At 39.8% G+C, this 17,588-nt stretch overlaps 1 protein-coding gene across 2 annotated transcripts in view; it reads right to left on the bottom strand.

Moving 5' to 3' along the window:
- AGPAT2 (1-acylglycerol-3-phosphate O-acyltransferase 2) overlaps nt 1-17,588 on the bottom strand; it is a 214,687-nt gene that overhangs the window by 116,423 nt on the left and 80,676 nt on the right. For both annotated transcript variants that reach the window (XM_053695543.1, XM_053695542.1), the window contains exon 2: nt 8,129-8,262. In XM_053695543.1, coding sequence (XP_053551518.1) covers nt 8,129-8,262 — 134 coding nt within the window. The remainder of the gene's footprint in view (nt 1-8,128; nt 8,263-17,588) is intronic.

Consider the following 17,588-nt stretch of genomic DNA (forward strand, 5'->3'; position numbering starts at 1 on the left):
ATGCTCACCAGTACTTCTATTTCCCTGGTGGAATGATCTAAAGCCACTTTTTACCATGAAACAGTCTTGCTAAGGGGCGTATACTGCATTATTGTATGAAAAGTGCACAATAAAATTCGTATTTTAAACATCATACAAAAATGATTAATTGAACCATTCATACAAAAATGAGCAGGGTAAAGGTTATTGTTAAGGTGCATAAAAAAAAAATCGTAATATAATTGTTCACCAAAAATCGTATTTTACCAAAAACGTAAAATTTGTATGTAAATTACACAGGAATAAATTATATTAAATATGCACCGTGTAAATCATAATTTTAGATATTGGTACTTATAAGTACAAAATACAAAGTATAATTGTTTTGTTTTTTTTGGAAAATGGGCTGAACATGGACATATCCGTTCCTTTTCCTTTCACTATAATATCCTTATCTCATTTTCAAGATCATCCAAACCTAATCAGCATCTAGCTTGGGAGAGAGACCTGAAGTTCACGGTGGACGCCAAGCTGTGGTTCCATGAAATTATCTTTACTAAGAAAGCTCTACATTGTACAACACTTTGGGAATTATATTACAAGTTGACGGTAAGGTGGCACTTAGTATCCACTACGCTCCATAATATCTTCAACACAGTGTCCCCTCTTTGTTGGAGGAGTTGTGGCTTGAGGGGCACAGTAATTCATATTTGGTGAGACTGCCCCAGACTCAGGACCCTTTGTGGCTCTGTGTTTGCGGCGGCCCATGCCTTGGGAATCCAAGCAAGTGCCACTCCAAAAGGGTGTCTTCTGCATTTAGGTATCCAAAAGTTTCAAACTCCGAATAGATATCCTCTACTTTATCGCCTTATGGCAACAAAATATTGCAAGAGCCCGGAAACAACCAAATCAACCCCACCTTCACCCAGGTACAATCTTTAATTGGGCTATTTTAAAACCATTGAACAGTTTGCTTTTCGGACAATCAACAAATATGATCTCTTTTTTGCAAAATGAACACCCTGAACTGAGTGTTTGTGTCCCCTTTTATTTTGTTTTTTCTCTTTCTTTCTACCTCTTCTCCTTTCCTAATAGGTCTCACTATTCTCATATCCATGGATTGTACGTAGGTAATAAGCCAGAATTACTTTAATGCACCAAGGCTACATTACACAATTATATTTACACGTGGTTAAGTATATATTTATAGTCTTTCTTAGATTCCTTGATATATTATAAATATGATCATCTGAATATGCTTGCTTAGACTTACTAGGCCCATCAGTGACCCTACTACATGCAAGTTCACCTCCATCATCTTGATGAATGTCCATAGGTCCAAGAGTGACTTACAGAGTTATAGGAAGATGTTATACCTTAAAAACAGAATTTATGTTTACCTGATAAATTACTTTCTCCAACGGTGTGTCCGGTCCACGGCGTCATCCTTACTTGTGGGATATTCTCTTCCCCAACAGGAAATGGCAAAGAGCCCAGCAAAGCTGGTCACATGATCCCTCCTAGGCTCCGCCTACCCCAGTCATTCGACCGACGTTAAGGAGGAATATTTGCATAGGAGAAACCATATGATACCGTGGTGACTGTAGTTAAAGAAAATAAATTATCAGACCTGATTAAAAAACCAGGGCGGGCCGTGGACCGGACACACCGTTGGAGAAAGTAATTTATCAGGTAAACATAAATTCTGTTTTCTCCAACATAGGTGTGTCCGGTCCACGGCGTCATCCTTACTTGTGGGAACCAATACCAAAGCTTTAGGACACGGATGAAGGGAGGGAGCAAATCAGGTCACCTAAATGGAAGGCACCACGGCTTGCAAAACCTTTCTCCCAAAAATAGCCTCAGAAGAAGCAAAAGTATCAAACTTGTAAAATTTGGTAAAAGTGTGCAGTGAAGACCAAGTCGCTGCCCTACATATCTGATCAACAGAAGCCTCGTTCTTGAAGGCCCATGTGGAAGCCACAGCCCTAGTGGAATGAGCTGTGATTCTTTCAGGAGGCTGCCGTCTGGCAGTCACATAAGCCAATCTGATGATGCTTTTAATCCAAAAAGAGAGAGAGGTAGAAGTTGCTTTTTGACCTCTCCTTTTACCAGAATAAACAACAAACAAGGAAGATGTTTGTCTAAAATCCTTTGTAGCATCTAAATAGAATTTTAGAGCGCGAACAACATCCAAATTGTGCAACAAATGTTCCTTCTTCGAAACTGGTTTCGGACACAAAGAAGGTACGACTATCTCCTGGTTAATGTTTTTGTTAGAAACAACTTTTGGAAGAAAACCAGGTTTAGTACGTAAAACCACCTTATCTGCATGGAACACCAGATAAGGAGGAGAACACTGCAGAGCAGATAATTCTGAAACTCTTCTAGCAGAAGAAATTGCAACCAAAAACAAAACTTTCCAAGATAATAACTTAATATCAACGGAATGTAAGGGTTCAAACGGAACCCCCTGAAGAACTGAAAGAACTAAGTTGAGACTCCAAGGAGGAGTCAAAGGTTTGTAAACAGGCTTGATTCTAACCAGAGCCTGAACAAAGGCTTGAACATCTGGCACAGCTGCCAGCTTTTTGTGAAGTAACACAGACAAGGCAGAAATCTGTCCCTTCAAGGAACTTGCAGATAATCCTTTCTCCAATCCTTCTTGAAGAAAGGATAGAATCTTAGGAATCTTTACCTTGTCCCAAGGGAATCCTTTAGATTCACACCAACAGATATATTTTTTCCATATTTTGTGGTAAATTTTTCTAGTTACAGGCTTTCTGGCCTGAACAAGAGTATCAATAACAGAATCTGAGAACCCTCGTTTTGATAAGATCAAGCGTTCAATCTCCAAGCAGTCAGCTGGAGTGAGATCAGATTCGGATGTTCGAACGGACCTTGAACAAGAAGGTCTCGTCTCAAAGGTAGCTTCCATGGTGGAGCCGATGACATATTCACCAGATCTGCATACCAAGTCCTGCGTGGCCACGCAGGAGCTATCAAGATCACCGACGCCCTCTCTTGATTGATCCTGGCTACCAGCCTGGGGATGAGAGGAAACGGCGGGAATACATAAGCTAGTTTGAAGGTCCAAGGTGCTACTAGTGCATCTACTAGAGTCGCCTTGGGATCCCTGGATCTGGACCCGTAGCAAGGAACCTTGAAGTTCTGACGAGAGGCCATCAGATCCATGTCTGGAATGCCCCACAGTTGAGTAATTTGGGCAAAGATTTCCGGATGGAGTTCCCACTCCCCCGGATGTAATGTCTGACGACTCAGAAAATCCGCTTCCCAATTTTCCACTCCTGGGATGTGGATTGCAGATAGGTGGCAGGAGTGAGTCTCCGCCCATTGAATGATTTTGGTCACTTCTTCCATCGCCAGGGAACTCCTTGTTCCCCCCTGATGGTTGATGTACGCAACAGTCGTCATGTTGTCTGATTGAAACCGTATGAACTTGGCCTTTGCTAGCTGAGGCCAAGCCTTGAGAGCATTGAATATCGCTCTCAGTTCCAGAATATTTATCGGTAGAAGAGATTCTTCCCGAGACCAAAGACCCTGAGCTTTCAGGGGTCCCCAGACCGCGCCCCAGCCCATCAGACTGGCGTCGGTCGTGACAATGACCCACTCTGGTCTGCGGAAGGTCATCCCTTGTGACAGGTTGTCCAGGGACAGCCACCAACGGAGTGAGTCTCTGGTCCTCTGATATACTTGTATCTTCGGAGACAAGTCTGTATAGTCCCCATTCCACTGACTGAGCATGCACAGTTGTAATGGTCTTAGATGAATGCGCGCAAAAGGAACTATGTCCATTGCCGCTACCATCAAACCTATTACTTCCATGCACTGCGCTATGGAAGGAAGAGGAACGGAATGAAGTGTTTGACAAGAGTTTAGAAGTTTTGTTTTTCTGGCCTCTGTCAGAAAAATCCTCATTTCTAAGGAGTCTATTATTGTTCCCAAGAAGGGAACCCTTGTCGACGGAGATAGAGAACTCTTTTCCACGTTCACTTTCCATCCGTGAGATCTGAGAAAGGCCAGGACTATGTCCGTGTGAGCCTTTGCTTGAGGAAGGGACGACGCTTGAATCAGAATGTCGTCCAAGTAAGGAACTACTGCAATGCCCCTTGGTCTTAGTACCGCTAGAAGGGACCCTAGTACCTTTGTGAAAATCCTTGGAGCAGTGGCTAATCCGAAAGGAAGCGCCACGAACTGGTAATGCTTGTCCAGGAATGCGAACCTTAGGAACCGATGATGTTCCTTGTGGATAGGAATATGTAGATACGCATCCTTTAAATCCACCGTGGTCATGAATTGACCTTCCTGGATGGAAGGAAGAATTGTTCGAATGGTTTCCATTTTGAACGATGGAACCTTGAGAAACTTGTTTAAGATCTTGAGATCTAAGATTGGTCTGAACGTTCCCTCTTTTTTGGGAACTATGAACAGATTGGAGTAGAACCCCATCCCTTGTTCTCCTAATGGAACAGGATGAATAACTCCCATTTTTAACAGGTCTTCTACACAATGTAAGAATGCCTGTCTCTTTATATGGTCTGAAGACAATTGAGACCTGTGGAACCTCCCCCTTGGGGGAAGCCCCTTGAATTCCAGAAGATAACCTTGGGAGACTATTTCTAGTGCCCAAGGATCCAGAACATCTCTTGCCCAAGCCTGAGCAAAGAGAGAGAGTCTGCCCCCCACCAGATCCGGTCCCGGATCGGGGGCCAACATTTCATGCTGTCTTGGTAGCAGTGGCAGGTTTCTTGGCCTGCTTTCCCTTGTTCCAGCCTTGCATTGGTCTCCAGGCTGGCTTGGCTTGAGAAGTATTACCCTCTTGCTTAGAGGACGTAGCACTTGGGGCTGGTCCGTTTCTACGAAAGGGACGAAAATTAGGTTTATTTTTGGCCTTGAAAGACCTATCCTGAGGAAGGGCATGGCCCTTACCCCCAGTGATATCAGAGATAATCTCTTTCAAGTCAGGGCCAAACAGCGTTTTCCCCTTGAAAGGAATGTTAAGTAGTTTGTTCTTGGAAGACGCATCCGCTGACCAAGATTTCAACCAAAGCGCTCTGCGCGCCACAATAGCAAACCCAGAATTTTTCGCCGCTAACCTAGCCAATTGCAAAGTGGCGTCTAGGGTGAAAGAATTGGCCAATTTGAGAGCACGGATTCTGTCCATAATCTCCTCATAAGGAGGAGAATCACTATCGATCGCCTTTACTAGCTCATCGAACCAGAAACACGCGGCTGTAGTGACAGGGACAATGCATGAAATTGGTTGTAGAAGGTAACCTTGCTGAACAAACATCTTTTTAAGCAAACCTTCTAATTTTTTATCCATAGGATCTTTGAAAGCACAACTATCTTCTATAGGTATAGTGGTGCGTTTGTTTAAAGTAGAAACCGCTCCCTCGACCTTGGGGACTGTCTGCCATAAGTCCTTTCTGGGGTCGACCATAGGAAACAATTTTTTAAATATGGGGGGAGGGACGAAAGGTATACCGGGCCTTTCCCATTCTTTATTTACAATGTCCGCCACCCGCTTGGGTATAGGAAAAGCTTCTGGGAGCCCCGGGACCTCTAGGAACTTGTCCATTTTACATAGTTTCTCTGGGATGATCAAATTCTCACAATCATCCAGAGTGGATAATACCTCCTTAAGCAGAGCGCGGAGATGTTCCAACTTAAATTTAAATGTAATCACATCGGGTTCAGCTTGTTGAGAAATTTTCCCTGAATCTGAAATTTCTCCCTCAGACAAAACCTCCCTGGCCCCCTCAGACTGGTGTAGGGGCATTTCAGAACCATTATCATCAGCGTCCCCATGCTCTTCAGTATCTAAAACAGAGCAGTCGCGCTTGCGCTGATAAGTGGGCATTTTGGCTAAAATGTTTTTGATAGAATTATCCATTACAGCCGTTAATTGTTGCATAGTAAGGAGTATTGGCGCGCTAGATGTACTAGGGGCCTCCTGAGTGGGCAAGACTGGTGTAGACGAAGGAGGGAATGATGCAGTACCATGCTTACTCCCCTCACTTGAGGAATCATCTTGGGCATCATTTTCAGTGTCACATAAATCACATCTATTTAAATGAGAAGGAACCTTGGCTTCCCCACATTCAGAACACAGTCTATCTGGTAGCTCAGACATGTTAAACAGGCATAAACTTGATAACAAAGTACAAAAAACGTTTTAAAATAAAACCGTTACTGTCACTTTAAATTTTAAACTGAACACACTTTATTACTGCAATTGCGAAAAAGTATGAAGGAATTGTTCAAAATTCACCAAAATTTCACCACAGTGTCTTAAAGCCTTAAAAGTATTGCACACCAAATTTGGAAGCTTTAACCCTTAAAATAACGGAACCGGAGCCGTTTTTATCTTTAACCCCTTTACAGTCCCTGGTATCTGCTTTGCTGAGACCCAACCAAGCCCAAAGGGGAATACGATACCAAATGACGCCTTCAGAAAGTCTTTTCTATGTATCAGAGCTCCTCACACATGCGACTGCATGTCATGCTTCTCAAAAACAAGTGCGCAATACCGGCGCGAAAATGAGGCTCTGCCTATGATTAGGGAAAGCCCCTAGAGAATAAGGTGTCTAAAACAGTGCCTGCCGATATTATTTTACAAAAATACCCAGATTAAATGATTCCTCAAGGCTAAATATGTGTATATATGAATCGATTTAGCCCAGAAAATGTCTACAGTCTTAATAAGCCCTTGTGAAGCCCTTATTTACTGTCTGAATAAAAATGGCTTACCGGATCCCATAGGGAAAATGACAGCTTCCAGCATTACATCGTCTTGTTAGAATGTGTCATACCTCAAGCAGCAAAAGACTGCTCACTGTTCCCCCAACTGAAGTTAATTCCTCTCAACAGTCCTGTGTGGAACAGCCATGGATTTTAGTAACGGTTGCTAAAATCATTTTCCTCTTACAAACAGAAATCTTCATCTCTTTTCTGTTTCAGAGTAAATAGTACATACCAGCACTATTTTAAAATAACAAACTCTTGATTGAATAAAAAAACTACAGTTAAACACTAAAAAACTCTAAGCCATCTCCGTGGAGATGTTGCCTGTACAACGGCAAAGAGAATGACTGGGGTAGGCGGAGCCTAGGAGGGATCATGTGACCAGCTTTGCTGGGCTCTTTGCCATTTCCTGTTGGGGAAGAGAATATCCCACAAGTAAGGATGACGCCGTGGACCGGACACACCTATGTTGGAGAAATAGAGGTTTCAATTATATCTATATAATAATAATCTACAGACATGCTTGTAAAGATCTGTTGTTTTAATGTGTTCATTTTCTATGAGACTGTAACTTTTATGCCTTTTCACTATCATGTGGACTATAACAATTGCCTAAAAACCTTAACAAAATTAAAATTTTTAATAAAACAAAAATAATTAAAATTAAATATTGAACTAAAAAGTTATTAAATGACATAAAAACTCAACGATAATGTGTTCTGCACAAATTGTATTTTATATAAAAAAATATATATTTGTATATAAAAGTTGTAAACAATCTATTTATTATACACAGTAGAAATGGTAATAAAATTACACTGCACATTCAAAAAAAACAATGTGAAATTCTCACTTATAATAAGAAAGTCAACGCATTTTATTTTCCTTATTGTAAAAATGAGTTTCCGTCCCTCTGCTAGAGGGCTGCAGAAGGGAGTTCCATGAGCGTAGCTGAAGTTCTCTGCCAGGTCTGGCGCATTCTCTAAATATTGTTCTCCCCCAAGATCTCGCTGTTTACATTTCGCAAACTGAAAGGGGGTGAGAATGTGTCAAATTAGGCAAATACCCTAATATAAATATGCATGCAACTTGCAGGGATGGACTCTTGTTTTTAGGGCAGCCCATGCAAGTGTCAGTGAGGTTCTCATGTCTTATCCGGGGAATGTTACAATCTGGCCCTGAGTGAGACAGATGGACAGTGAAAGAGAGAGTCTGAATGAGAGAAACAGAAAAAGAAGGAAAAGACAGAAAGCAAGAGACAGCATGAGCCTGTGTATGAGAGCGTCATTATATATGAATACTATCTGTGCTGGTTCCATGCTCAAACAGCAATACTGGATCCCACTTGAACTGAAAATAAAATTGTCATATGATTACTCACCCATCATGTCTAAGATGCTCTGGTGGTTCGAGATGATGACACATGGACCCTCAATCTGAAAATTCTCCATACCCTTCACTTCAAACCGCAATCCATAAAAGTACTTAATCGTCCGCACGAAAGCGCTAATTACCCTGCAGGAAAACAGAACATTCGGTCAGCAGATCTGTGGTCCTTTTAAAGGAACACTCAAGTCAAAAAAATCTTTTATTATTCAGAAAAAGTGTGCACTTTTAATACACTTTCAAATTATATATATAGTTTTATCCCTGTCTTCAGACCTGAAGAATGGGATAACATCCACGAAATGTCACTACTTTTATTTTCAATAATTATTGAAAAGACCCGGTGAGTGCTTTACTGTCGGTGGATATGGATTACTTTTAAATGCACCCCGGGCTGTTGTTAGAACCCTACCGAGGAATAAAAATAGTAAATACTAAAAATAGTAGTCAACGAATCTCATAATCGATTAGTTGGTTTACAATTAGTTTGTCTGTGCACAGTAACAGCTGCTTCACTCCAATGAGCTCCTGCACATGGTATTGTGTTTTATGTTTTATAGTTAAGTCCTTAGCCTAAAGGACGTCTAAACACGTTTTCTTTTCACTTTTTCCGGACAGTATATATTTTTTTTAAGTTTATAACTACTCCTGGCTTATGTGTAACCCAGAAATAATAGGAATCATCATTTAGATTGTTTATATTAAATCTAGACATGTGCGATTCGTTTCGGATCGTTTCTGAAATTCGGCCGAATTTCTTAAATTCGAATCGATTCGAATTTCCGAATTGAAATAGTGCCGAATCTACCGAATAAATCCGAATTAGTTCGGATTTATTCGGTAGATTCGGATGGCCATGGATTACACTAGTATTGTACAGTATATTAGGTTATATCACTCTGCTATGGGTTACACCTAATATACAGTACAATACTAGTCTAATACACAGCATATCCCACCTAACACATACAGAAATTCCGAATTTCCGAATCGAACCGAACCCAGACGAATTTATTCGAATCCGAAACAAATCCGAAATGAATTGATTCAAATTTTTCCGAATTCGAATCGATCCGAATCGAAATTCGAAAACATCCGAATCGATCCGAACCGAACCAAATTTTTTCGCCATGCACATGTCTAATTAAATCAGGTGATTTGCAACTATGCTTTGCATGATATAGTTCTGAGCTTATTAGTTACACTTAGCCCTAGATTAATGGGAGTTGTTATTTAAATTGATGTGCACTATTATAAATATTTTTATTTAACTTTTTTAAGTACATGTAAACAGTGGTGTAACATCACCAAAAGCATATAATGAAGCAACAAGATTACACATTATCAGGGAAAGGACACATGAATCTTACATTTGTAAGATTAGCATACAATAATATGTTAAATTCGTCCTTTGGAATGGAATTTTATTTAAGGTGGTAGGGGAGCCATTCGTTTGAAGTGGGTGGGTTCTAGAGGTGAGGTTCTGTAACAGAATAATAGGTTCTGAAAAGATAGGAAAGAGATATGCAGGTGTTAGGCGTGCTGTTTTTGTAAGGTAGCGTAAATATGTGTTCTCAAGTATTTTTGTTTTGTTCCCAAATGAAGATAACGTCTAGTATGAAGTCTTTTTTGCCCAGGAAACTTTAGTGGAGTTTTTCTAGGTTGAGAACAAGGTCGATTTCAGCTACCCATTGAATTTTAGGGATTTGGTTTAATAATATGATAGTAGGGTTTAGTTAAATCCTGGTTCCCAATTTGTTGTTGATGCACACCAAGACCTGTTTCCAGAATGGTTGAATTTTGGGGCATGACCACCAAATGTGTGTCATGGTTCCTGTTTTGCCGCAATGTCTCCAACAAAGAGGGGAAGTCCTTCTGTAAATCTTGTGAAGTCTATATGGTGTAAGGTACCATCTTGAAAGGATTTTATAATTTAGCTCTACTTAAGTAGGGGAGAGTGACGACTTTTTTGTTGTAGTGAATGCTAGGGACCATTGTGAGTCTGTAAACTCTAGCTGCAACTCTCGCTCCCACTGATTAATATATGAAGGTTTGTGGGTGAGGAATTTCTTACCTAACAGTTTATATATTATTGAGATATGAGCTTTTGAAACATTTGGTGTTATACATAGATTTTTGAAGAGGGTGAGGGATCTGAGGAGGTCACCTTTATGTTTGCTGGATGAAATTGTATGCCTAGCTTGGTGCTATTGCTGATTTTATGCACTGTATAGATAGATGTGTAAGACTTTGTCCCGCTATTGGTATATAGTCCTTAGCACTTTTGACTTTTTTTTTTAATATTTTTAAAAAATTGTGATCTGTACCAAATTCAATCTCTATAAGTATGTATCTGTTATTTTAAGAGCGGGTTAGAAATTTTTTCCCTAACCTTATAGCTAGTTATTCACCATTGCATATGGATAGTTAAGCTATTTTTTTGTTAGAATAAAGTCCAGGCTTACTTTGATAAGAGGCCCCTTGCATTGGTGGAGAGCTAATAAAGATAAATATCCCACCTTGGTGAAATTGGCTAACCGTACTTATGCATCTCAAGCACCCCAACACCATCTGAGCATCTCTTCTCTGCTGCAGGCAAAATAGCTTGGATTTTATTTAAATGAAGGAATTATTTTTTTATCCGATTAGTCAAAAAAATAATCGGCCAATTAATCGATTATGAAAATAATAGTTAGTTGCAGCCCTAATATATATATACAGTATATACTGTATATACACACAAACACACATATACACAAACACATACATACACACACTATATATATTTATTTACCCCACCCCCCAAAAAAAAAAGTTGCATTAGAAAATGCAATGCGATTGGAACCAAGGGCGTGGATCAAAACATACACAGAATATTGATGGGCAACTTGTAGACTAGGGACCCCACTCCCCCTATATTCACTATTCCTTCCTTCACAACAATATAGATTGTCATATTTTACAGATGCACAGGGTGCCTAACTACATTCAGTGTTGCAGAATAAGATAAAGTCTATGGTGCGAGCTTCTCATTGCTGGTATAGAAAGATAATGGAAATTTCAGCTTCATTATAGGAATTTATCTAACTGCTCCAACACTAATACCCAAATATAAGGTGCGCACTGGCTGATGAGGCCCCTCCTGCACCTTTGTTAGGGATATATATATAAACTTATATAAACAAAAAAAGATATTCTAACAAACACATTGCACATTTTAAAGGTGATTTTAAAAATCTATTTATTATAAACTGCTCTGTATTTTACAGACACATATTAATGCCAATGTAGTATTTATATTTTCCAATCAGGAAAGGAAAATCATAAGTCAGCTGTCAGTCAGTAGATCACATGAGACGGATAGAAACTGGAAATAAGTATAGTATTGTCACACAAGATATATTTTAAAGTGAACACACATACTGAGTATTTAATGAAAATCTAGTCTGATCAATGCAATGTCAGAATAAATAGTAAAAAAGTAAATGTATTTAATGTTTACAATAAAGTATGCAAAGCCAGGTAATATAGTAATAGTATTATCTACAATATGCGCAGGCCTTGGATTTAACTGATAATCCTCAGATGATAAGTAAAAACTATTATGACCCAACTTTATTGCACTCAATTTCAATCTCAAAAGGATGAAAGTCTGAATTGGCTATGCTGGGATTAGAACCTATGACCCTGAATACTGAATAGATACAGCAGCAGAATCCTCTGTACCTTATGGTAATGACAAAACAAAGCAAAATCATAAAGATATCTGGTGCTATGCTGAGAAAGAAGATAAAAAGTTATGGAGAGGGAGAGAAGAGAGGAGTGAGAAGAGAAAGATGGAGGGAGAGAAGAGAGAGAGTGAGAAGAGAAAGATGGAGGGAGAGAAGAGAGAGAGTGAGAAGAGAAAGATGGAGGGAGAGAAGAGAGAGAGTGAGAAGAGAAAGATGGAGGGAGAGAAGAGAGAGAGTGATAAGAGAAAGATGGAGGGAGAGAAGAGAGAGAGTGATAAGAGAAAGATGGAGGGAGAGAAGAGAGAGAGTGAGAAGTGAAAGATGGAGAGAGAAGAGATAAGTGAGAAGAGAAAGATGGAGGGAGAGAAGAGAGAGAGTGAGAAGTGAAAGATGGAGAGAGAAGAGATAAGTGAGAAGAGAAAGATGGAGGGAGAGAAGAGAGTGAGAAGAGAAAGATGGAGGGAGAGAAGAGAGGAGTGAGAAGAGAAAGATGGAGGGAGAGAAGAGAGAGTGAGAAGAGAAAGATGGAGGGAGAGAGAGAGAGAAGAGAGAGAGTGAGAAGTGAAAGATGGAGGGAGAGAAGAGAGAAGTGAGAAGAGAAAGATGGAGGGAGAGAAGAGAGAAGTGAGAAGAGAAAGATGGAGGGAGAGAGAGAAGAGAGAGAGTGAGAAGTGAAAGATGGAGGGAGAGAAGAGAGAAGTGAGAAGAGAAAGATGGAGGGAGAGAGAGAAGAGAGAGAGTGAGAAGTGAAAGATGGAGGGAGAGAAGAGAGAAGTGAGAAGAGAAAGATGGAGGGAGAGAAGAGAGAGTGAGAAGAGAAAGATGGAGGGAGAGAAGAGAGAGAGTGAGAAGAGAAAGATGGAGGGAGAGAAGAGAGAAGAGAAAGATGGAGGGAGAGAAGAGAGAGAGTGAGAAGAGAAAGATGGATGGAAAGAAGAGAGAAGTTATAAGAAAAAAAGAGAGAGAGAGAGAAGAGAAAGAGAGAGGGAGAGAAGAGAGAGAGTGAGAAGAAAAATATGGAAAGAGACACAGAGAGGGAGATTTCACACTACTGGCTTAATCAGAAAGAACAATTAATTCCTATGCAGGTGCTGAGGCCCTGGTGCATGTGATTGGGTAAGATCGATGCACTTGTACCCTGTGGCTTATCTAACAATACCTACACACAGTATGACTGTTTACGTCCTGACTCATTACACCGCAGTGAATTCCTGGCGCATTTTATAGGCTTCTCCAAATCCCTCAAGAAGAACCAAGTACAGAACTGCTGCTAAGAATTGCAAAAGCCTGAAACGTTAATTGCTCTACCAAATAATTTCCTTCACGCTGTTTAAATTTGCAGACACTTGGCAGAAGTGTGTTTGCCCAATTACTTTCAGTAAATGACCATTAAATATTTCATTTTTTTTCTCATACTGAGAAGTATATTCTGGATAAAACAGACATGCAAATGCCTTTCAGTTCATTTATAATTTGGGAAGACGTTTTTATTTACCCTGAATCGCATGCCTGATCTCGCAAGGGATATTTTGGAAGCTCTGTGATCATAGAAATCTATTAAATGCTTAAACAGCTGTTTTTCAACATTCTATTAAAAATTAATACTTTCACCTAGATTTAGAGTTTTGCGGCCGAACGGGTGCGTTAGCTACGCGTCTTTTTTTTCTAGCGCTGCTTCTAAACAACGCTGGTATTGAGAGTTCTCTGAATGGCTGCGTTAGGCTCTAAAAAGGGAGCGTTGAGCCGAATTTACCGCCACTTCAACCCTCAATACCAGCGTTGCTTATGGTAGCAGCTAGCTGGAAAAACGTGCTCGTGCACGATTCCCCCATAGGAAACAATGGGGCAGTTTGGACTGAAAAAAAACCTAACACCTGCAAAAAAGCAGCGTTCAGCTCCTAACGCAGCCCCATTGTTTCCTATGGGGAAACACTCTTTAAGTCTGCACCTAACACCCTAACATGAACCCCGAGTCTAAACACCCCTAACCTTACACTTATTAACCCCTAATCTTCCGCCCCCGCTATCGCTGACCCCTGCATATTATTATTAATCCCTAATCTGCCGCTCCGGACACCGCCGCAACCTACATTATCCCTATGTACCCCTAATCTGCTGCCCCTAACATCGCCAACACCTACATAATATTTATTAACCCCTAATCTGCCCCCCCAACGTCGCCGCTATCTACCTACACTTATTAACCCCTAATCTGCCGACCGGACCTCGCCACTACTCTAATAAATGTATTAACCCCTAAAGCTAAGTCTAACCCTAACCCTAACACCCCCCTAAATTAAATATAATTTTAATCTAACGAAATAAATCAAATATTATTAACTAAAGTATTCCTATTTAAAGCTAAATACTTACCTGTAAAATAAACCCTAATATAGCTATATAACGAATAATTATATTGTAGCTATTTTAGGGTTTATTTTTATTTTACAGGCAACTTTGTATTTATTTTAACTAGGTACAATAGCTATTAAATATTTATTAACTATTTAATAGCTACCTAGTTAAAAGAATTACTAAATTACCTGTAAAATAAATCCTAACCTAAGTTACAATTAAACCTAACACTACACTATCAATAAATTAATTAAATAAATTACCTACAATTACCTACAATTAAATAAACTAAATAAAAAAAACCCCCACTAAATTACAAAAAAAAAAAAAGATTACAAGAATTTTAAGATAATTACACCTACTCTAAGCCCCCTAATAAAATAACAAAGCCCCCCAAAATAATAAAGATCCCTACCCTATTCTAAATTAAAAAGTAACCAGCTCTTTTACCAGCCCTTAAAAGGGCTTTTTGCGGGGCATGCCCCAAAGTAATCAGCTCTTTTGCTTGTAAAAAAAAACACAATACCACCCCACAACATTACAACCCACCACCCACATACCCCTACTCTAACCCAAACCCCCCTTAAATAAACCTAACACTACCCCCCCTGAAGATCTCCCTACCTTGAGTCGTCTTCACCCAGCCGGGCACCGATGGACTAAAAGAGGACATCCGGAGCGGCAGAAGTCTTCATCCTATGGATGAAGATAGAAGATGCCGCTTGGATGAAGATGTCTGCCGGTCCGGATGTCCTCTTCTGCCCAGATAGGATGAAGACTTCTGCCGCTCCGGATGTCCTCTTTTGGTCCATCGGTGCCCGGCTGGGTGAAGACAACTCAAGGTAGGGAGATCTTCAGGGGGGTAGTGTTAGGTTTATTTAAGGGGGGTTTGGGTTAGAGTAGAGGTATGTGGGTGGTGGGTTTTAATGTTGGGGGGTGGTATTGTGTTTTTTTTTTACAGGCAAAAGAGCTGATTACTTTGGGGCATGCCCCGCAAAAAGCCCTTTTAAGGGCTGGTAAAAGAGCTGGTTACTTTTTAATTTAGAATAGGGTAGGGATCTTTATTATTTTGGGGGGCTTTGTTATTTTATTAGGGGGCTTAGAGTAGGTGTAAGTAGCTTAATATTCTTGTAATCTTTTTTTATTTTGTAATTTAGTGTTTGTTTTTTTTGTAATTTAGTTTAGTTTATTTAATTGTATGTAATTGTAGGTAATTTATTTAATTAATTTATTGATAGTGTAGTGTTAGGTTTAATTGTAACTTAGGTTAGGATTTATTTTACAGGTAATTTGGTAATTATTTTAACTAGGTAGCTATTAAATAGTTAATAATTATTTAATAGCTATTGTACCTGGTTAAAATAAATACAAAGTTGCCTGTAAAATAAAAATAAACCCTAAAATAGCTACAATGTAATTATTAGTTATATTGTAGCTAGCTTAGGGTTTATTTTACAGGTAAGTATTTAGCTTTAAATAGGAATACTTTAGTTAATAATATTTAATTTATTTTGTTAGATTAAAATTATATTTAATTTAGGGGGGTGTTAGGGTTAGACTTAGCTTTAGGGGTTAATAATTTATTAGAGTAGCGGCGAAGTCCGGTCGGCAGATTAGGGGTTAATAAGTGTAGGTAGGTAGCTGCGACATTGGGGGGGGGCAGATTAGGGGTTAATAAATATAATGTAGGTGTCGGCGATGTTAGGGGCAGCAGATTAGGGGTTCATAGGGATAATGTAGGTGGCGGAGGTGTGCGGTCGGCAGATTAGGGGTTAAAAATATTTATTATAGTGGCGGCGATGTGGGGGGCCCTCGGTTTAGGGGTACATAGGTAGTTTATGGGTGTTAGTGTACTTTAGAGCACAGTAGTTAAGAGCTTTATAAACCGGCGTTAGCCCAGAAAGCTCTTAACTACTGACTTTTTTCTGCGGCTGGAGTCTTGTCGGTAGAGGGTCTACTGCTCACTTCAGCCAAGACTCTAAATACCGGCGTTAGGAAGATCCCATTGAAAAGATAGGATACGCAATTGGCGTAAGGGGATCTGCGGTATAGAAAAGTCGCGGCTTGAAAGTGAACGTTAGACCCTTTCCTGGCCGACTCTAAATACCAGCGGGCGGCCAAAAGCAGCGTTAGGACCCCTTAACGCTGCTTTTGACGGCTACCGCAGAACTCTAAATCTAGCGGATAGTTTGTTTTGTTGTTTTTTTACAAAATAAAAACTAATGTTTAATCATTCCTAGTTAAATGGACATTGAAAAAATTAGTCAGATTGTACAATTTTTATTTTTTTTCTATTATTAAATTAACATCATGCTCTTGGTATATTTTGTTAAAACTTAGCTGCGTTCTATGACGAGCACTATATTTATAACATGATTACAGACATTGTTGCAATCAAATTTAGGGGCCGATTTATCATGGCCCAAATGGGGCCAAATACATCTGTTTCCGCGCAAGCCCTCAGGCTCTCTGGAAACAAGAGTTAAGAAGCAGGGGTCTTAAGACCGCTGCTCCTTAACTCGTACGCCACCTCTGATCCGGTTGATTGGCTGATTGGCTGCGAATCTGCAGGGGGCGGCATTGCACAAGCAGTTCACCAGAACTGCTTGTCCAATGATAAATGGCGTATGCTGTCAGCATTTATTGATGTCTGGCGGACATGAACGCTACAGCGGATCATGTCCGCCAGACACATGATAAATTAGCCCCTTAGTGTTCAAGTCACATGCATGGTCCTCAGTCTACCTCAGGATGCTCTCATGAAAGGAGCTTTTTTCCTTCTTTTTTTATACAAAAGGTAGCTGTAAATTTGATAACAAAAATAGAATGTTTGTAAAATTGTGTCTGAATCCTGAAAGTTAAAGGGACATGAAACTCAAAATGTGTCTTTCATGATTCAGATAGAGCACGCAACTTTTTAATTTACCTATTTTAGCTAATTTGCTTTGTACTCTTTGTATCCTTTGTTGAAAAGCACACCCAGGTAGGCTCAAGAGCTCGGAGCTAGCTGCTGATTGATGTCTGCACATATATGCCTCTTGTATTTGGCTTACCAATGTGTTAAGCTAGGTCACAGTAGTGTACTGCTGCTCCTTCAATAAAGAATAACAAAAGAATTAAGCCAAAGTGATAACAGTAGTAAATTGGAAACTTGTTTATAAATGCATGCTCTATCCGAATTACAGCTTTAAATCTCATCACCACTTTAGAGGAGCGATCCTACAGCACGCTCTATTATATCACAGAAAAATATTGGTGTAACGGGTGATATATGCATAGAAGGAAGTTACTGAACTGTACACAGATCATTGTAAACAAATGAATTTAGCTTTAGCAAGTTTGTAGCAACCTACAAGCTATTTATATCAT

This window comes from Bombina bombina, chromosome 12 (assembly GCF_027579735.1).
Source record: "Bombina bombina isolate aBomBom1 chromosome 12, aBomBom1.pri, whole genome shotgun sequence".
Taxonomy (NCBI): domain Eukaryota; kingdom Metazoa; phylum Chordata; class Amphibia; order Anura; family Bombinatoridae; genus Bombina; species Bombina bombina.